Genomic DNA, 21,927 nt, shown 5'->3' with positions numbered 1-21,927 from the left:
TGTGTGAGGGAGGGAGAGTGTGTTTGTGTGTGTGCTGTCTGGTGTGCCAGGTCTTTTTATAGTTTATGAACGAGAGGTATTTCAATAACCCCTCCTGTGGCACTCGCTAGCACTACCATGGTCCCCGTAGCGCACACAATACGGCAAATTTATCATGACTGTCGCGGGCGCAACTAAAAACACCGAAGATGCCCGTGGCTGAATATCTGAATCGTTAGACAACAGCAAAGCGTCATTCTTTGTTCTATCCATTTTTTTTTTATTTTTTAAATTAGTTTCACCATGGGCTGTCCAATTTCAACACTTGCCTCCAAGCCAGCTGTGGACACTTCGGAGGAGATAGCTTTGGTGAACCTTACGGACAGTCAGAAGGAAATAATAAAGGAGTCGTGGAGTAGCATTCAGCGGGACATAACCCGAGCAGGCATCATCCTGTTCGTCAGGTTAGTAAGGAGTTTAAAATGTAATCCATCCTCAGTTATCAACCCATAGAAACAGATGAAGCAGATACATCTGTGTCAATTATTTTTCTCCTTTAATGATGCATGAAAACATATTTTCAAACTGTGTTAACAATGTTAAAGTGACCAATGAAGCCAGTTGGAATGATTTAAATTCAAATGAAGATGTTATGTAGTTAATTGTACCTCACAAACAGCCTAGACTATGGCATTTATGGACATTAATTATGTCGGTGATTTGTGGGACATGGTTTTGACAGTAGGCTAAATCAACAACCATGGTTAGTCCCTTCAGTTGTTTTCAGAATCAGCTTTATTGGCCAGGTTTGCATAAACAAACAAGAATTTTGAGGAACTCACTTCACATAAAAACATAAAAATAAAAAAACATAAAATAATAAAAACAGAACACTGAGAATAGAACAAAGAGCAGTATAATATGGCTATGTATACAGTACATTTGCAAATAAATAGACCACTATGGGTGGGATAGGGTAGTGCAATTGTGTGTGTGTCGGAGGTGGGGGTAAATTTCTGAGCGTTCAACAGAGTGATGTTTGGGGGAAGAAGCTTTCTCAAACCATTAAACACAATGGTTTGCATATTCAAATATTGGCAAAGACTATACCTCTAAATATAGAAGACTATATTTATTTTAAGTCATGGATCATATTTTCTGGAATATCTTTGACAAGGGACAGATACCCCCTGTTTTCTCCAATTAAGAGTCTGTCACCCCTACCATGACTTACGGTACACAGTACTAGTAGCTACAGTACACTGTCATTCGGTAGTTGTGGTCTGTGCTTTAGGAATATGATACCAGAATGGTCTCGAGAACAGATTTAAATCGGATTAATGTTTGACTAAATTCTGTGGACCAGTCTTTTTTTTACTGTGCACACATAGCACACATTTAAATATTTATTAAATTATGAAGATGAGATATGTTATATCAAGGCCGTAGTAAAGCCATGGAGTCAACATTGGGGAAGGGAACCAAATGTGCATGGTGGGTGAAATTGGTTCCTGCCATTCAATTTTATGTAGCCTACAAATTCACAAACACATGGGTGATATGTTTATAGGTTTTCCTTTAAACAATAATGTCTAATAATAGTGTTCTATAATGTCTAATTTCTTAATTTTCATGTACCATTATATCTTAATGCCATTGAGCGTTGAACAAATTACAGCCATAACTATAATCATATGAACATAAATCTGTGCATTGGTATAGAAAATAAGATATTGTGGTCAAAGTAACAAATATTCAAAAACTTGGTTGTGCAACATCTGCATGTGCTTTCTGGGTATGCCTTTGTGTGGCTATATTACCATGACTCCATGTGATCATGCAATGCATTCAGAGTAGCCTAAAGGGAGGGGTACAGGATGAGGACTATTGGGCAGGGATAAACAGTGGCATGGGGTGAGTAAAGGAGCAGAAACGGACATATCCAGTTAAAAACAGCTTAGTGTAAGGTGCAAAATTATTTTGGTTTGAATATTGTAACATGATCACATAATATGGAAAATGATATGGCCTTGTATAGAATGTTTTCTAGTTCACAATAATGTAGTAGCTAGTGGTTACCTACTACCCTAGTTCAACTTAAAAAGAGCACTGATCAGGTGCTACAGGAGAGGAAGGGCGATGGGAGAAGGCCGTGTGTAATTTCTCAGAGTCAGAAATAATGACCAATCTGTACATCTGCATTTTTCAAATGGTATTTTATCATTTTGTGGTACTGTATTCTCACTTTCACACACAGTAAGTGGTTGCTCAAGAGAGGGAAATTGTCAATATATAATATAAATAAGTCAAGTCAGTGTTTTCCTGGCAATTCTCTGCAAACAAGTTTCTTCACTTAACTGAGATAATTATCTCTGTATACTCTGTTTATAGCATACCAGTTTGTAACAAGTGATTATTTTGCACAACAGTGAATGATACTTCTGTAGCCTAACAATTTCTTGATATTTTGAGGGAACAGCATTTTTGAACATTGTCTTTGACACCTTTTGGCATGTGGCAGTGCCATTTTCAGTCAGAACAAACATATTGGTCATGAGAAAATCAACATTAAATCAATTTGCCAGGGCTAATAATTTTGCACCTAACTGTAACTGTATAACAGTTGCAGCGAGAGAAATTCAATGACAACATAGAAATGTCGCAAATAACATCAATGACTTTGCACTTTTAAAAGGAGAAAGTTGCCATGTAAGTCTGATTCTGTTCTGGGGAACACTACCTTGAGCATGAAATTAATATTTTTCACTAAGAATGTTATGCTAGTGAAGCAGATTTGGTACATATGTGAGTAATATTTCCTGGCTTAGCAACCAAGCCTTGAAACCTTGAGGTTGATCAATATGCTCTATGTCTCCTGACACAGGCCTGAGCCTGTGAACCTATTGTAAATCAGCAGACACTAAGCAGACACGCACAAAAGCCTGACTTGACTGACCTGACTTCCTTTCTTCACTCGCGCATTCATCACTCCTACGGCTCATTAGTGGGCATGTTCATCTGACCTTCATGTCGCCATACCAACACGTGCAGTGGGTCAATTGATCTGGGTGGGTGGGTGCTGAGTGATGGACCTGTCCACTGGCCACCACTGAAGTCTGGTCCATGGATAGAAACAGACCTGAACCAGTCATTGCATGAGGATGTGGGGGGACCAGTAGACCATAAGAGAGGCCATTGTGATTGTTCTGGCTGTTGAAGAGAAAGAACTGAAACAATCTCAGTTCAAGCTCTACGCTCTCCGTAGAGGAACTAGACAAAAGAGGACACATTGCAGTAAAAGGCTATTAGGCCTGTATGATATCTGACCATCATCTGGTTTGATGCATGCAAGCACTAAGGTGCTCTAAGTGATGTTACGCGGTTTCTAAGGTTTATATTTTTGTCACATACGGGCAAACATCACCTCACCATCCGCTAGGTGCCTGTGCCCTGAATACACCATAAACACACCATAAAAAACATAACAAACTGCTCCAGGAATTAGAGATATGATACGTGTTCTACGTGCGACATGAGGATAGGTAAATGGCGGAGGCCTCAAAATAGCCACAGCTCTCGTACCATGGCAGACATTTGAATCTCATTGACAAAGTTTATATTTCTGTGTGCAGATTTCAATGATGCTTGCCTTGTTATTTGCAAACTAATCCATTCTCACACAGGGCAGTTCCTCTACATTCTTCCCACCATCTTTTCCACCACCATCCACAAAGTGGACCGCAATCCACCTCGAATTTTACATCAGTTAGCCATATGTATCAACAGCAAGGTATTTTTTGCAACTGGAATCTCAATGGAATTGAAAATTGCCAGTATTATGAATATCAAACCAAATAATGTTAAGTTAAGTTAAGTTATACTTTATTAGTCCTGTAGGAAATTCCTGTAGGAAATGTGTGCTCTGCATTTTACCCTTCCGGGGGTAGTGTGCACACTATCACACACACACACACTCGGATCAGTGAGTTCACTAGGAGGACACCCACAGTAGGAGCACACATACACACCTGGAGCAGTGGGCAGCCCTTAGTCTGGTGCCCAGGGAGCAGTTGGGTCGGATAACAAGCTTGCAACAGGTGGTTAATACAATTTAAATTGAATGTTTGTTTTTTCACACATTCTTTCATGTGTTTCACTCAGACTTGCATTAAAACTACAAACTACAAACACCAACACCCTGTTACAAGCAGATATATAGGGACTGACATGGGGACTAGAAAATATCTGTGAAATAATACGGACCAGAACAGTCCCCTTCTTCAGGACATGAGTGAGTAAAGTCTGTTGAGAAGTAATCAATTTTATAGTGATTGTATACACTGTAGGTACCTATAATGCCCCTTTTGTTTATTGGGGGGGGGGGGGGGGGGTCTTAATGTACAGCACCTTGGTCAACTGCTGTTGCTTATAAAAGTGCTATAAATACATTGACACTGGCATTGACATTGACATAGAGATCCCCCTGACATAGTAGTCTACTCTTCACTCTCTTGGCGCAAGGCCACAGCCCTGAGAACTCCAGAGAATACGTAGATTTTTTCCCACTCTCTTTGGCCAGACTAAATTTCCATTCCATAAGAGACTAGAATCCCCAGGGACCCCTACAGGGCCGGTACTGATGCCATCCCTGCATTCAGACCCTCCACTCCTTTGCCATTTGGGAAAATGTAATTTTCTCCTTCCTCTTTTTCCCATGATGCCTTTGTCAGGGACCTGGGAGGGCTTTTAATCCCAGCAGGAGATGAACCATTCTAGAATCTTCACAAGGATTCGGCCAATAAGTTTGCTTTTACACCACCAAGTCATTTATTGGTCAGCTGAGTACAGCATTCTATTTGTTAACATTTTGTAACTATACTCCTGCCACTGATGCTTTGTTGCAAAGGAAGTTCATGTTTTGGTGCTGATGGACCCATTTTTAAACAGCTGTGCTGGTACTCACTTATTCATTTAGTTCACGTTTTTATTTCCAAAGCTAGATCAATTCTTACCACGTCCCCAACGGTGGCAGCTGAGAACTGACCCTCTTAAATTGTCTGGCTTTTGTTTGCTAACCCAGTTCCTTTGTCATTATGCTACTACCGCCCCAGTTGAACATATACTGATATAAGACCAAAAGGTTTCATGACGATCCACAAAACAAACACAGGATACACCATTATAGTGAGGGATGATGTCTCCATCAGAGGCCAATGCATGTTCGTAGTGGCCTAGTTTACCGTAAGTCACTCTGGATAAGAGCATAGGAGCCAGTGCATGTTCCCATTGGTGTCAGTTACCGTAATTCATTCTGGATAAGAGCAACAACTAAATGACAAATGATAACGTAATAATAATAACGACTGTGTTCTTAACTTCATCCATATGATACAGCTCCATTGAGTGTCCATATTGGATGCTTGTATACATTTCATATCTTCATAAATTCATGTCTGCAGGCTATATTAGAGGTCCATTAGGTGTCTGTGTTGGATTCGCATACATGTCTTAACCTCACCAAAGTACCTTATGGCAGAAGCTCCTTCATTAAGTCCTCAAGGTTGAAGTGGGCATACCTTATATCCAATCCACAATGTTTCTGAGACATTCTTATGTCTTAGAATTTCATTCTAAAATTCTTCAAAAAAAGGGGTTGAGATAGTTCATCCGTGAGTGCAGGAGACAGAATGCTCTGCAATACATCTTGAACAATGAAGGACTGCTGCTCAAAGGGGACAAAGACCTGTGTGTTCCACCCATTGGAAACCCACTTTGTGTTGTGGCAACAGATTGTTCGAGAGCCACCCGGAATGCAAAGAGGTGTTCTTTGAGTTCCGTGAGGTGGATGATGTTGAAATGCTTCGCGTCAACAAAGAGCTGCGAGCCCACGGGTTGAGGTGAACACACACACACACAACAACATCAACAACCTCCAACACACATAAACACACACACACACACACACATACATCAATACATCAATGGAACTCCATAAACCAGTATACTGTGTATGGTAATAGATATATAACTATTTCAATTTATAAAGTTAAAAGGTGTGGTTGTAGCTTACCTATGATCGTGTGATTTGGCGTCAGGGTGATGTCCTTCATTGAGAAGAGCGTGGCTCGACTTGATGAACCTGAGCGATTGGAGAAGCTGGCCTTTGATCTGGGGAGAAAACACTACAACTACAGAGCCATTCCCAAATACTTCATGGTAGGACTCTGTCCAGTCTCCCGTGCTCATTACCTCTGGTGGTTATCTAGACCTCATGTTATCCAGATTATTATCCAGTCCATGATTTGTTATTGTTGTTGTCAAGTATTCTTGAGTATCTGTATAATGGCTGTGGTGCATTTTGTTGTGTTATTAAACATAGGATAGGTTGTTAGTTTGCTTACCTGCATGCGATATTGAGAGGTTTGGCTACTGTAGGAAATACCCAGCCAGTAGTACAATAAATGTACATTCAATCCTCTTATTAATTGATAAAGTGCAAACATTTTACTGTACATTTTGTTATAATACATGAAGACCTCAACAGTACAAGGACATGGAAGTAAGGATGTTTTATTATACAGTATATCTCTGCATTCTCTATTTTGGTTCTTTTTTGTGCAGTAGTAAGCATTATTTGCAATTCTTAGTTCTATGTAAAACTGTAAACAAACACTATCAAGCGGCTGATAAGGAACAGCTTTGGAATTCAGTAAGAACTTGTTTATTAAAAGTGGAGTTCTTTAGACGTGCTTCAGAAGTAGATCTACTTGAAGTCTGGAGAGGCATGTTTCTGAATGACAGAAAGTACAGTTTGTGCCGTTAAAGGACACATTAATTTTGAATTAAGCTGTAGTACTCAGGACAGCAGTGTGTCTCCACTCTCCACAGAGTCACTCTCAGAGTCAGAGGAGGGTCATTCATGAGGTTGACACCGATAGAGTATTAAAGGTACACTGCTGGAGAGACCGCTGAATTAGCGCGGCTTAACTTTGTACCATTAAGAGTCACCTAAAGCGCTTGGAAGCGCAGTACTCTCTCTGACTACTTGCCACAGTGGAGACCCACTCTGTCACTGCTTGTGCAAGTTAGCCTGAAAGCATGTGAAATGATTATTACACTTAGTGAAACGGTTAGCACAGAATCAAGGACAAACTTTGGGACCCTTTAACATTACTGATGGTAATTCATCTATACGAGTGGGTCCCACTGGGGAATAGAGATATGACATGTGGGCCGCAACGAACAGGAGGAAATTTGTCTTTTTTGTTCTTCCTAAGTGCGGAAAAAGTGTGAGTATCACTGATATTTAAATCACACACACACACACACACACACACACACACACACACACACACACACACACACACACACACACACACACACTCACACACACAAACCAACTTAAATACAGTGATGATGTTATGAGAATGGGAACTCTCAGTGCTGTTGTTCTTGCTTGCTTGTTTGCAATCAATCTTCTTGAAATTTGCTGCTATGTAGACCAGTGGTTCTCAGGTGTGCTGTGAGGCAAAGTGAGTGCTTGTGGCATTTTGAGGAACCCAATGCATTTTATACAGGCTCATGAAATAGAGTATAGAGTTATTTTAAATAGCATCAATGACACAGCTTCTTAATTAAAAAGCTCAGTCCGCCTCACGTGACCATATGCCTGTCGCTTTGGTCTCACCTCATGAAAGCTCTGTGCTTTTGCCCTAAAAAGGTTGAGAGCCTATTGATCTGATACCTACATCATGTGTACTGGCTTCACACTGCTGAATGCCTCCTGATATTTGTGATGCTGTTTTGCAGTATGTCATGCCCGAGTTTATCCGAGCCATCCAGCCAATACTGAAGGGCGACTTGACCCCGGAGTTGGAAGATGCTTGGAAGGTGCTGCTTCATTTGTGTGTGTGTGTGTGTGTGTGTGTGTGTGTGTGTGTGTGTGTGTGTTACATGTGTAAGTGTACGTCATTCACGTACCAGTGAGCTGATTCTTTTACATGAGATACATCTGCTCCCTGCAACACACATTGACACATTTAAATGGTTTAGCAACACTGACATCTAGTGGATGTCAACAGAAAATAAAAACAGGAAGTCCAAGAAGAAAAAAAATCAAAGATATTTTTCCTTCAGACTATCAGGAATCATTCATGCCTCCTGATGGATTTTCTCCATGACAAATGATTTGTTATGCAAAAGTTAATTGGTTAACAATTTATTATATGTTTTTACTGGAGAAGCCTTGTTAAATCAGTTTTTTTTTAGTTGTCTTTACGTTGGCTTTGTCCTCTTCTTTCAGTATCATTTGTCATAGATATACACATGAACATATAATGTATAGTATAACAATGTTTTTAGTTTCTGTTAAAAAAAAAAAAACAGAGATAATATTAAGGGGTATATTTTTCAAATTAGAATCAAATCAAAGAAGCATGAGCATAAAGCATTTTGGGGTGGTATACAAAATATATCATATATATCAAACTAGATTTTAGATCAAAATGTATATAAAAAAAGACACATCAGATACCCCCCCCCCCCCCCCATTCTCTTATCTCTCCCTCTCTCTTTCCCTCCTCTCTGTCTTTCTCTCTCTCTGTGTCTCTCTCTCTGTATCTCTCTCTCAGGCACTCTTTCTGTACCTGACTGGGATGATGAGGCAGGGCTACCTGGAGGAGGAGAGGAGGAAGACTCATGCAAGAGGCCCCCCCAGCATCCCCTCATCATCTGTCAGGAGCCACCATGCCATCTGAAGACCCTCACACCACCACAGCACACACAGGCTAGAGCTACACCCAGCATAGAGAGACCTGACTGGAGCCACCATGCTATCTGAAGACCCTCACACCACCTGATGGTAGATTCTAGCCGACAGACTAAACTGTAACTGACACCTATGCATCCATCCAATGATGCATCCATCTCCATTCATGTCAGTGCTTAGAGCTTACAAATGCTTACAACTCAATCCACTACCTATTGACTTCCACGCCCACAAAAATTATTAGAGGGTTGTGCTAACTGGTTATCAAATATAGCTAAGACTGAAGCTCTTCATTTGTCACCTCCACTGGTGTCACAATGTCATTACTCAACCATATGTCTTAATGGGTGCAGTTAATCAGGATCAAAATACACACATACACACACACACATCACACAACCATTTTCACAAACCAACCATTTTTTACCTCCATTGCATCTTAGCAGCTAAAGCTAACAGCTAATCAGCAGAACCGCTCAAATCAATACCATATATTCTTTACAAAACACTGACCAGTGATACTATATAGTAATGGTCCAATGGTGAGTTAGACTTTTCCAATACTGAACTGAACTCATTATGCCCAGGATATTTCACTAAGTTTCATTTTGTATTTTGTATATTTTTTAAATACTTTTATTTCCATTCAGTTGTCTTATTTATCTGCATTGTGTGGATACAGATGTACCGGTAGATGATGTACTCTGGTGGTGTGACACATCTCATAAAACCTCTTGTAAGTTGATTTTTTTTTGTGACTTGTGTAGAGTGAGTAGGCTAGTAGATCAGCTCTTCTATACTGATGGTCCATACACAGTCTATTTCACAGCATTGAGACCAGTGCTTTTGTTCCTTCGCTTATCTTTCTCATTTTAATCCCTACTGGCTGATATTTTGGCTGTCAAAAGTCAATTGTGTATTTTGGAAGTGCAGTACACTGAAATGACGTAAATTTTTTTCTCAATCTTACACAACTAAAAATGAATGAAATCCCACTCTATGCTTTACCTTAGTTATTCCAATATTAGAATTTGCAGTGGTATTGTAAGAATCTTTGTTTTTATTCATAAAAATGGGCATTTATGTCTTCAACATATGCCCTCATATTTTATCCTTGACTGTGATGTAACAGTTTGTATCAATAGTATTTGTATAGGTCTTATATAAAAGTGAAATAAATGTTTATGTCATCATGATTGCAGTATGTTGGTATTTGCATAGGTCTAATATAAAAGTAAAATAAATGTTCAAGTTTGTTTAAATGTGTAAATTAAGTAAAATTAATTTAAATTAAGATGAGCACTCCCAGGTATTTATGACTGAAATCAGTTTATTACAAATGAGATGATAAAAAAATGAAATACATTCTACATGGTGCAGGTGGAGATATGGAACTTAAGAATGGAAAAAGGTAATATTCTATATAAAATAATAATCATTAAATACAGAGAATATTATGAAGTCGATGTTTAACAATATGAGCCAAGTTGGTAAGTTACACTGTTGCATTTTATGGTCACATGGTGTACATACAGAAGTATGTGTTTTGTCATCTAACAAAGCTTATTACAGAGCTCCATGCACTGAAAGAAATAGTAGACCAGGTAATGTCATCACAACAGCAGCTGATGAATTGTCGTATAGCCAATCAGATGTCGGTTTTTAACTAGGTTACTACATTCTCGATTACTTTTGGCTGAAGGAAGCAGTGGCAGCATCAGTGACTCCAGAGATTCCACTTGACACCAGGATATACTTAAATGTAAGCATTAAAAAACACAACCTACAGTATAAGTGACAAAAACCTATAAGTGATTCAACAGTATGCTAAAAAGCCTGCCCTTTTGAATTTCTAAAATGGTGCATAACCTATATTTCAGCCACTTAAAGTTCCAGATTTACTGCCATGTACATTTTCCACTTTCACCTGCAAAGTTTGAGGTGTATAGAATTTTTTTCTCTTTTTTAAAATGAAAAGTGCACATTTGGTGAACTAGCCACAACTCTCACCCAGCTACACTACATTATGGTTCACATGCATTGTGGACAAAATATCGTTATTTTTTGTTGTTCTTTTTCATTCTTTTTTGTACACATACATTTATACGCTGTTTCACTACACACACACACACAATCTCATATCCCCCCCACTGTATTTGCGCATACCAGGGGTTCACTGCAGCTCACACTATGTCCACAGATACCACTGCTGTGATGGCAGACTGAAGCTGGTAATACATTGTTGATCAAATGTAATAATACATCTGGTTTGCTTACAGCACAGGCCAAAACAATGGCTTGTTTCAGACTTATGACATTTAAAAAAAAAACACCAAACAAGAAGAGCAATGTAGCAGAGTGCAGGAGAAAGAACTTGATTATTTTTACAAAATATTTATATATATATATGAGAACATAGATATGATATGGAAAATGAACTAGCCATGATTTTTTGGCCTGTGTTGGGCAATCATTATACCACTCAGCTATCAATCACAAACAAAACAATCATGTGATATTTGAAAAGCCTCTGAGTGATAAGCATTATAAACAGCTGATATTACTGCAACTGAACTGCATCTTAGTGGCCTGCAGTCTGCGTGAAGCAGCTATTGCCCATGTACAGCACATTGAATGGAGACATCTGTGCAATGAAAATAAACAGGCCAACTAAAAATACAATACCCAGATCTGCAGGGAGAAAGATCAAAATGAGTAAAATACAAGTACAAGTAAAGCACAAGTACAAGTAAAATATTCAAATGAAATAGATTTCGTTTAGACGTTTATCGGGAGCACACAGTTCTTGCTTGTTAAGGAGCATGTGATTACTTTCATAGTTCCTGGAGTATTCATCTACCTTTTTGCAAGTACAATATTTTGCTTAGCAGGTGGCAAAGGAAATCAATATACAACATTATGGTTTGGTAAAGGTTGTTTTACTACTGGAAAGCCATAAATGGTTGTCTTACTACTGGGAAGCCATACATTATTGGCCTAAAACATCCCAATACATTCTCATTAAAATCTTTGTTTCTTTTGCCGAGTATATGAGACAATGCTAAGGAGAAGAACTTTACCATGAGAAGGCCGATCTCATCTGTTGCCGTTTGGACTAAATGATGCCCCCTTAAAACAAATCAGTCATGTGCCACAGATGTCCATATTATCCTAAGGAAACGGATGCTCATGACAACTTGTAGTGAAATTATCATAAATGCTTCATGATGGTCCCCTGCGAAATTTAGTCTGCACAGCCTGATATGACTCAATATTTCAGTATATGGATATAGCTGACATGCTAATAATCTGAATCAGGAATGATAGTGCTAAAGGCCAGGCTAATGATGCAAAAGAAGAAGAAGACCCGTTTGCGCTCTCGATTCATTGTCAAAATCACAAAACAGTACTGCACATTCAAGTCTAACCTGGGCAAAACATCAGTAAGCAACCTGTCACACAGCAGAACCTCAACACACTGCATAATAGTGTCCTCTGTTGTCTCTTGGTCACACCATATTTACACTAACGTAAACATCAGAGATAGGATCGTTAAGGAGTGAACTGCCTGATTGTTGTTCAAGTAATTGTAATGCTCAAGTTGGATTTGTGAAATTATTCCATACATGGTTATGTATGTACAGCATATGCTGATCTATACCATTCTGTACCATTTTTTCTAGATTCTGCGTGAGAAACAAAACACAGCCATCAAAGTCTGTGCCAATGCGTTCACAGCATAGACTGTATAGTTCTATATATACAGTCTATGGTTCACAGTGACTATTTTCATGTTCCAAACCAATGCAATATGATTTGTAAAACTCCAATTGCTCGGGGCTTTTCTACACTAAACTGTACTGCTCCAAACAAAATGTTCTGGTTCTGGAAGGCATATTTCCAAGCGCTATCATGACAATCTACATCACAACATTCATTAAAAACGCTTTAGGGATCAAAGATAATTCCTGACAACCACATTCAAAAAACATTATCACCATACCAATCAATTATAATTTACTATTTCCTTTAGTATAGAAGTCAGTGAACATACCCTGGCTAAATCGAACAAAAGAAAAATAAAAGGAAGCCCGCATGGATCATTCTGGTATGCTACACTGTTTTGGCCCATAGTATTGCTGCCCCTCACCCCACCTTCCGCTCATCTTACGTCAATAGATACAACATAATCTATGCTATGGCTATCATAGCACAGGACACAACAGATGTGCCACAAAATGGGTCTCACATTATGGAACAGGGATCCCATGGGATTCATGGGTCCTTTAAAGACCAACCTCCTCTCACTTCACCAAAGGGACACCAACCAATCACACAGGCATGTAGACATCGATACACTTGTTTAAGCAAAGCAAACAAGCTCTAGCTGTTTTGTACATATACAGTTTTGCCTTCAAAGCTTGTGCAACATGTCAGCATTTCTTTTTTTTGTCTTAAATACAGCATTACTCCCTAACTTTCCTCAGGACTCATAGACTTGATACAAACTGCATCAGACCAAGTACTTCTGGTCATCTGATCCACGCGTGCCCCTCTTGGTTCTTTCGTTAGCGTTAGGTGTGGTGGGGCCAGTGAAGCGGCCGCCAGAGGGCCGGGCCTGTGAAGGAGTCTTGGCTTTGGAGGTGTGTCTTGGCGTGACCGCTGTAGGGGAGGCAGTGGCCGCCATCTTGGGACTTCCACTGGGCTCCACGATGGTGTTGATAACTTCAGTGACACAGAGATAAAGAAAAAAGAACCAAGCAAACATTTTCAAGTTTTGTCAACATGCCAACCAAGTGACAGACATGCGATGCTTGCCGAACCTTTGCATTTGATTCCACTTTTAGACTGTATTTGCTTTTGCACTTTCCCATTCTTACACAAAGAGCCAGAGTAGCCCAAATGAAAACATACAATAATTTTGTTTACTTACCCTCCAACTGTCTCTGAACTCTCCTCAACTCTTGCAGGATTGAAGAGATTTCCTGTGATGCAAGGACGAATATATTATTAACAGCTATTTTGAAGAGTGCTGGATTGAAAATGTAGCACTTAAAATGGCTACCAAGTGGAAATTTGAAACCTTATTAGATGTTTTCAGGATAGGGACTTCATTCTCAGCATTAATCTTTGCCTCAATTTCCTCCCACACCTCTGTCTTGTTCCGGAACATGACCCTGAAAACAACCAAGGCAGGAAATCAACCCCAATATTCCTTTCAAACGCAAATAGCTCTTATTATTTTTATTATTTAAAACTCAAATACAGAGCAAATACTGAGCCTGATTGATAAAAAAAACCCTGTAATTCCAACCCCTGGCTATGTCATGAAAAAATGGATAGAGCCCTTACTTCATTTTCTCCGTGAGCTGCTCTGTATTCTCTCGAATGGCCTGGGAGAGCTGGGAGACAGGGTTCAGCATGAGATTGTCCAGAATGACCTGTGACAGAAGGGATGGAAAACTTTTAAGCAAATTCCTTTGATTATATTATATTATATTATATTATATTATAGTATGAGAATCGGTCAGACCGGGTTCAAATCCTGAACCTGTTGTTGCCAGTAGGCTACACGTCACTTAAAAGCAACTAAAAAGATAAAAGCATCTGCTAAATACCAGTCACTTCACTTTAACAAAAGAGACAGTAGAAAGCAGCACACCTCTTCCCTATTCCAGGGGCGTCGCTTCGATTCTTGTTCATTCATATTGGAATCCTGCTCCAGGGGACTGAGGGAACCTGGTGGAACTTTCTGGTAGTTCAGACTGGCCTCTGGTATGTGCTGTACCAACTGGACACACAAAACAGCAGGTGAGCCTCTGAGATAAACTGACACAACGCTGTTAGATCCACAAAGACGTCTGGACACAAATTAGGTGATCTCAGTTACCAGGAAAAGTTTGGCCACTGAGTGACACAGAATGCCTTAGTGTAGTTTGCTCAGAAATGCTTATTTCTCAGCAAACCTTTGCGGGTGAGTAGTGCATGCAGTTAAAGCAAAGCCTGATACATCGCTAAGTACACACAGCACATCATGCCATCCACAAGCTGGTGCTCGCAAAGCCACTTCACGGCCTTATGATAGTATCCAATCAAGATCATTTAGCGTGATGGTTAAGAAAATAGTAGGATTAGCAGTAATAGAAACTAAATGCCTTGATTGAATGTGCCCTGTTAGTCGCTAAGAAAAATTTATTTATGATGGGGGGAAAAAGCACCACATCCGTGAGATCTTTTATTTGCAAAGCAAGTGAGAAATGCAACCATCTGCAAGTTAGTGGAGTACAAATGAACTCGTGAACAATGATTTAAGCACCTGGGATGACAGGACCCCCTGCAATGATGCATATGGCCTCTGCACGAGAGAGAAGGAAGAAACACTGGTGAACACCGTCAAAAAGAGCTCCGATTCAAAACAAGAACTTTTCACAAACGTCTGGACCATCCCTGTCAAAAGGGTTCCACCAAGCCACCTCTGCTATGTTGTGCATTCTCTGGGTGAGGAGCACTGCAGGTCAGCCATTATGGATCTGGGCAACATGGCCGCCGACGGCAGTTGCACTGCATGTATGGGAGACTGGTTTACATGATGGGAAATGAGGCCATGAGTGTGGGGGCATAGGGAGACGGGACTTACTTCCTCCCGGGCAGAGATGTTAGAGGCGGGCGTGTTTGGCATGGAGCTGGGGGAGGTGGTTGTGCCCATGCCGGAGCTCTGGGAGTCGCCATCACCCGCCACATCGTGGATCTCACGGGCAAGGATCGCCAGATCTTTGGCCAGGTCCTGACTCAACCTGCAAGGTGGACACAAGACCCAAAATACTGTACGTACACAGTCTTGCACATGTTCTTTACTATGAAATGTTCTTGGTATGCCAAGAAACAGCTGAGTTGCAGCTAAATTGAGGGTTTACTTAATCAAATAAAACATTCTGTTACTGTGTTTCTCAGCAATGCAAGATGTTTTGCAGGCCTAACTGATGTGTTGAATGTCTCGGGGCTCTCACTATGGCTACCTGGCTATCTCAGCGCTGTGTGTGGACCAGTTCTGGAAATGCTCGTTCTGCTCCTCCTCCTCGGGCTCCAGCGAGATGGACTTGGAGCGGACGGGCGTGACCTTCAGGGCCTGCGTGGTCTGCGTGGAGGCGGAGGCGTGCGAACGCTTGTGCTTCTGGCTGCCCGAGCTCACCTCCTGCTCCTCCTCAGAGGTGGACGAGTAGTCCGAGCCCTTCTGCTTCCGACGGGCTCCTGCTGGACACACACACACACACACATACACACACACACACACACACACACACACAGAGGAGGAGTGGAGGAGTGTTTAACATGGCTACTGTCAAAGATGTTTCTTTATCCTCAAATGTTGTGTTTATTGTATCTTTCCCATCTTTGTATATACTGTAGGGTAGGGCTGTGCAATTCATCAAAATCGAATTTTATTTTTGATGACTTCCAACGAAGTCCCCTTTGCTTTACAGTCGTAACTGTAATGTGTCAAATAATCATGACCTCATACATATTTAGGTCAAGAGTGGCGTGTTGGGTGAAGGTCTGGGGGCGAGGTGTGGTTGGTCGTGGTAGTGGGGGATGTGTGCATATGCTGGGGGCCTGTGGCGATGGGTGGCACGCAGGTCCTCCCCTCTGTCAGCTCGTCACAGTATAACTGCAGGGGCTGGGTGGAACTGTGGCCATTAATGGGTGCCCAGGTTGGCAATCAGTCAGGCAATCAACCAGGCAATCAGTTATTCCTATTATTATACTTATCATAAATAGAATAATTACAACTCCTCTCCTCTGAAACCCTCCCTCTCTATGTTCCAGCTTCTCTCCTCCTGGCCTTAAGCCAGCCTTATACATATGCGCACACACACACACACACATACATCCTCACATACTCACTACCCCTCACCCCCCATCCCCACCCCCATCCCAACACCACCTCATTCACACTCTTAGAGCTACCATCCGCACCCCCCCCCATCCCCCCTTCTTTTCATTCCGGTCATCAATTTCATCCCTGATAATCATATCTGTAATCATCCTGGACGCAAATCATCCTTAGCCTTTCTGTTATTAATGTTATGTTGTGTTATGTTTGTGGAAGCCAAGTCAATGTGATGTCTTGTTAAGTTACAGTATGTGTTTATGTAATGTACGTCTGTTTGTCGTATGTAGTGTTCATGTGCATGTCGTAGTGTTGCATTTTCTGTAATGTCAATGATGTTTGCAAATAAAAAAAAATCATGATCTCAATACTGACCCGAATGATTGTGATTATGATTTATGCCATAATCGAGTAGCACTACAGGGCACATATTTCCAGCTTCTAAGAACACAGTACCATCTTATTTAATGTGTAGCCTGTATATTCCCACCTTCACTACTGTTACAAGGCCGTAGACATCTGAGGTCTATAACATGGTATGCAGATGTCTGCACTTTGGTTGCCTTACTGATCAATCAATGCAGTCAATTACACATGCAGGGGCGCGTTTCCCAAAACCATAGTTGCTAACTAAGTTAGCAACTTTGTTGGTTGCAATGCAATTTCCCATTGCCAACCAACTAAGTTGCTAACAGGTTAGCAACTATGGTTTTGGGAAATGCGCCGCTGCATGTGTAATTGACTGCATGTGTAGCTTCAGCATCTTTGTTACCTTGCTGGTGTTTGTGGGATTTCGCACCTGCTGCATTGGTGTGCTTGGCGGTGCTGGACCGGGTACGGGCGGAGGGGAGCTTCGCTGTTGCTGATGCTGTCTTGGTCGTCCCCTGTTTGGGTTCTCCCGGGGCAGCCTTGCGTGAGCCACCGGCGGGTTCGGAAGTGCGGGTGGACGGAGCGGTCCTGCCTGAGGTGGACTCCGTGTCGCTCGGGGCAGTGAAGGACCCGGTCCTTTTCCGTGGCATGGCCAGGATGTCGAGCCGCGACAGTTTCTTGCTATCTGCAGGAGTTTTGCCATGGTCCGAACTTTGGGAGGCGCGGTCAGTTTCAGTTCCCTCGTTATCTGAGGTCTCGCCGAGGCGGGCCCGCCTCAACATGGAGGCCCGAGTGGGACGTGGTGCGGAAAGGCTGTTGGACCGGGTCAGAACCTGCGGAGTGACCTTGCTGGGCGTCTTGCTGGGTGCTTCCTCCTTCAGTGGAGGGGCACTCAGCCTTTTCCGGGCTGCGGCACGGGAACTGGACTCGTGGTCGGAAGAAGAGGCAGCATCCGCCCAGTGGTTCTGGCCGTGGTTCTGCTGACCCTCGGACAGGTCCAGGGAGCCCCGATTCCCGGCGCTCCGGCGAAGCTGCAAGCGTTGTGCAGCCCCGGCTTTCGCCGCACTGTCACTCGTGGTGGTGGTGTGACTCCGGCGCTTCTCCGACAGGCGCTCCCGAGCCGTGGGCTGCCGTCCCTTGTCCTGCCCGGACCGCTCCTTCTGCGTTCCGGAACTCCCCAGCCGCTTCTTGGGGGCCGTCACTGGAGCGTTCTTACTGCTCACCATACTGACCGTACTGGCTGTGTCCACGTCCGACTCCCCGGACATCGAGTCCTCCCCTGTCTTCCCGTCGCGAGACGAGTGCTTGTCCTCGGGGGAGCTGAAGGCCCGCTCGGCCTCCTGGAGGAAAGCCGGGGGCTCGTGGCCAGCCTCCGCCCGCTCCAGGTCCCTGAGGGTGGGGTGGCTGGAGATGTGTGGCAGCCTCTTGACCTGGACGTCGTCGCTTGTGCGCTCCTTGGTGAAGCTCTCCTGCCGGACGAACGCCCCGGAGGCCGACGCCGGGTCCTTGGTGGGCACGGAATCGCGGTCGTGGGTCTGGAGGTTGGGTGCCGAGGAGTTGGGCTTCACGCTGCGCCGCGGCTCGTGTCCACTCAGGTGGCGGATCAGGACGGTAGTCGGGGGCGTCCGAGGAGACGGGTCCCTCTCAGACTGCGATGACAGCGGGCTCCTGGACGCTTCTGGCCGACCTTGTGACCCGTCGTCAGACCCAATGTAGAAGGAGGTGGATTTGGGTGTCTGTGCAGGCGGCTCCTGAACGATCCCCCAGGGTGCACTGTCCCCTGGGGAGGACAGCGTGCCGGCCACCCCCCTCCCCCGGTTCTTCCTCTCCAGGATAGAGCCGTCCTCTGAGCGGCTGGTGTCACTCAGGCTGTCCGGGTCAACATCGTCCTGGACGCAGAGCCTCTGGGCAGAGTCCTGCTGAGCGGGCGTCCCCGACCCTCGTTCAGGAAGCTCGCAGTCCAGATAGGGGTCGTGGCGGATGAGGACGCAGGGGACTGGACTCTCTGATTTGTCCCCTAGGGGCACTTGGGGCAGCAGTCGCCGGGTGCGGGATCCCTGGCTACACTCGGTCTCCGACACATCCAGACTCTGGCTCAGCATCGTGGAGTGTGGCATCCTTCCATCTGAAACAAATAATAATCAACAAACTAACCACTGTGGGAGGGCCTATGGGAAATAATGACGCTAATGAGTATGTGCTCCACAAAAGATACACAATACACTGTAAAAATGTAAACACCATCAATGCATTTACTTTATCTTTACTGTAAAAGCCAAGGAGAGGGGCCAACGGAACTATACATGGGGCGCGTTTCCCAAAACCATACTTGCTAACTAACTTAGCAACTTTGTTGGTTGCAATGCAATTTCCTATTGCCAACCAACTAAGTTACTAACAGGTTATCAACTATGGTTTTGGGAAACACACCCCAGTATATGAAGAACACCACATGAGTCTCACCTCTGTCTGGTTCCATCTGTGGGCTCCCACCTGGGGCTCCAGGCTCTGTGTAGCTGTCAGCTAAGCTCGCCCAGCGGGACATCCATTTGGGACTGTTCTGGGATGCCTGGAGCTAGCAGAGAGAAAAGCAGTGATGGACATGATGGACAGATAGATAGAGTGAGGTTGAGCAAAGCACTGTAGTGTATCACAGAGCAGAGGGACAGACTACAACAATGTGGACAACAGATGTAAAAATAGCCTTTTTGGCTAATTCTGGCGCATTTACATTTTTATGTTCATTATTGTGCACTGTCGATGTTTAAGTATAAGTATAAGTATAAGTATATATACTCTTTTGATCCTGTGAGGGAAATTTGGTCCCTGCATTTATCCCAATCTGTGAATTAGTGAAACACACTCAGCACACAGTGAACACACAGTGAGGTGAAGCACACACTAATCCCGGCGCAGTGAGCTGCCTGCATCAACAGCGGTGCTCGGGGAGCAGTGAGGGGTTAGGTGCCTTGCTCTAGGGCACTTCAGCTGTGCCTACTGGTCGGGGCTCGACCCGGCAACCCTCCGGTTACAAGTCCGAAGTGCTAACCAGTAGGCCACGGCTACCCAATATAAATTAAATAAACCTTAAAATAAATAAATAAATAAATAAAAAAGGTTCAAGTGCTGCCTCAATTAAAGATATTGAGGAAGATGGTAGACGTTAGATTAGCTTCTGGATTTCAGTACCTGTGTCTGCGCTGGATCAGGGCTGTGTTTGGGGATGTTGAGGCCCTGGATGGTGGCAGAGGCCAGGTCAGCAGGGCTGTGAGTGACCGGATGCTCTTCCCGGCCATCCTCGATCACGGGACGGGTTACGCACAGAGTGGGGCCACTGTACTCAGGTGAGTCCAGCACACCAAACACCTGATGGGTTGAGGACAGCAGGTAAGTATGACACAACTCTTTTTCTATATTAGCAATATTAGTGATCTGGGTGATACATGCCAAATTTGTGAACACCAGTACACAAGAAGGTCAAAAGGTAGCATCAAAGATTTAAGAATGTGAATTTGTTTTCATGATCCTCAAACAATTCTGAACATTTCAGATATATTGTTTTGCATTTTTGAGCATTCCAGTCCGGAGAAAATTGACCTTATATCAGGTGTGCGCCTGTTATTTATCCCACTGCTGTTGGCCGGTTGCAACCTACGTTCATCAATACGTCATCGAAACGCCTCTTTATGCAGACAGGATTCGATCCCCATTTCGCGCCCATAGACATGAACTATGGCGAAGTATCTTGCTGCGCCTTAACAATCTTTGGTAGCATGACCTCTACAGTATGACCTGTATGACATTTATACCTATACCGGTATGCATTGGCCATTTGCAGCAGCAGATTTCAACTTCAATCTGAACTGTCTCCTCAACCTTGACAAACCCCGTTCCAGTCTTACCTGGTCAATCATGCTTCGCGCCTCCTCCACCTCCTTGTCCTGGGACTCCGTCTCGATGGTGTAGGTCCCTGCATCGCTCAAGCTGTCCTCCTCCTCCGTCCTCATCGCGCGCGACGTCCGTGGGTCCACGCCGCTAATACTGATGCTAACGCTCGTGCTCATGCTAAAGCTCTCCGTCATGCTGATGCTGGGAGGCATTTGAGAGGGCTCCGCCGGCAGAGAGGAAGTTGGGACGGGGACTTCCTGTGGGACAGGTGGGGAGTGGGAAGTGGGGAGCGGGGACTGGGGAGCAGCAGGGGGGCGGGTGGGGTAAGTGGTGGTGCACTGCGAGGGGGAGGAAGGGTAAGAGACTGAGCCCGGGCCACTCAGGTCACCTGGAGAGGGCAGAAAGGTTTGGGAGGGGGCCGCGGTCAGCACAGGGGGGGCCGACATGGGAGGAGGAGGAGGACTCTCCTTCAGGAGCTCCGCCGCAAACTCCTGGGCCAGCCTGGACTTTCTGCCCGCGCTCCCAAACTGTCGGAGGGCTGGACGGGAGGCGGCAGGCCCCGGTGGCGACGGCGAGTGGCTTCCTCCGCCACCATGGCCGCCGCCACTGGACGTCTCCTCGGTCTTCTCCCGCTTGAGGGAGCTGGAGCGCTGCGGGCCGGGAGGGTGGGGGTGGCCGTGGGCAGAGCCCTTCAGGGGGACGGTCATCTGCTGCGTGGGCGGCGGGTGGCCGTGCACCGAGGCCGGACGCTCGCCACTGTGCCCGCTGCCCTTGCGGCGCTCCAGCTTGGCACGCAGGGCCGAGTACGAGTCCGGGTTGGCCGTGAAGGACTGCGAGCGCTTCTTGCGCGGGTTGTCGTCGAAGAACTCGATGACGAAGGCCTGCTGGCTGGGGGGGTCAGCGTGAGGCTGGCGCACCTGCGGGGGCGAGGGGGCCTCCTGTGGGGACAGGCACACCAGGTCTTGGGGGGCCACTGGGGACGGAGGGGCCAGTTTGGGTGGAGACAGCTGACCGGGCGGCTGGGGCGGCAGAGGCT

General features: G+C 44.2%; 2 protein-coding genes and 1 long non-coding RNA gene across 7 annotated transcripts in view; 1 reads left to right on the top strand and 2 right to left on the bottom strand.

The window, feature by feature from the left end:
- Positions 1 to 9,942, top strand: LOC121712339 (cytoglobin-1-like). Its single transcript, XM_042096536.1, has 5 exons — positions 1 to 443; positions 5,769 to 5,876; positions 6,075 to 6,195; positions 7,789 to 7,869; positions 8,610 to 9,942. The coding sequence occupies exons 1-5, from the start codon at positions 283 to 285 to the stop codon at positions 8,733 to 8,735; spliced, it is 597 nt and encodes a 198-aa protein (XP_041952470.1). The 5' UTR covers positions 1 to 282; the 3' UTR covers positions 8,736 to 9,942.
- LOC121712341 lies at positions 7,317 to 9,205 on the bottom strand. Its single transcript, XR_006032589.1, has 2 exons — positions 9,137 to 9,205; positions 7,317 to 7,361 (listed from the first exon to the last, which is right to left on the bottom strand). It is a non-coding gene; the product is annotated as an uncharacterized LOC121712341 (long non-coding RNA).
- A 1,231-nt stretch (positions 9,943 to 11,173) lies between the features above and the next one.
- Positions 11,174 to 21,927, bottom strand: part of cep170bb (centrosomal protein 170Bb) — a 26,900-nt gene continuing 16,146 nt past the window's right edge. Inside the window, exons 9-20 of one of the 5 annotated variants that reach the window (XM_042096523.1) lie at positions 20,906 to 21,927; positions 20,193 to 20,369; positions 19,467 to 19,578; positions 17,407 to 19,128; positions 15,763 to 15,997; positions 15,384 to 15,540; positions 15,063 to 15,101; positions 14,409 to 14,537; positions 14,099 to 14,187; positions 13,830 to 13,923; positions 13,680 to 13,731; positions 11,174 to 13,471 (exon numbers count right to left, since the gene is read on the bottom strand). The exon at positions 20,906 to 21,927 is cut by the window's right edge and continues 129 nt beyond it. In XM_042096523.1, the coding sequence (XP_041952457.1) occupies positions 13,260 to 13,471; positions 13,680 to 13,731; positions 13,830 to 13,923; positions 14,099 to 14,187; positions 14,409 to 14,537; positions 15,063 to 15,101; positions 15,384 to 15,540; positions 15,763 to 15,997; positions 17,407 to 19,128; positions 19,467 to 19,578; positions 20,193 to 20,369; positions 20,906 to 21,927 (4,040 nt within the window). In that variant the 3' untranslated portion in view covers positions 11,174 to 13,259. The remainder of the gene's footprint in view (positions 13,472 to 13,679; positions 13,732 to 13,829; positions 13,924 to 14,098; positions 14,188 to 14,408; positions 14,538 to 15,062; positions 15,102 to 15,383; positions 15,541 to 15,762; positions 15,998 to 17,406; positions 19,129 to 19,466; positions 19,579 to 20,192; positions 20,370 to 20,905) is intronic. The other 4 variants (XM_042096524.1, XM_042096525.1, XM_042096528.1 and 1 more) reach the window with 4 other exon arrangements.

This window comes from Alosa sapidissima, chromosome 6, assembly GCF_018492685.1.
Source record: "Alosa sapidissima isolate fAloSap1 chromosome 6, fAloSap1.pri, whole genome shotgun sequence".
NCBI classification, from domain to species: domain Eukaryota; kingdom Metazoa; phylum Chordata; class Actinopteri; order Clupeiformes; family Clupeidae; genus Alosa; species Alosa sapidissima.
This window is presented reverse-complemented; position numbering and strand designations above follow the sequence as displayed.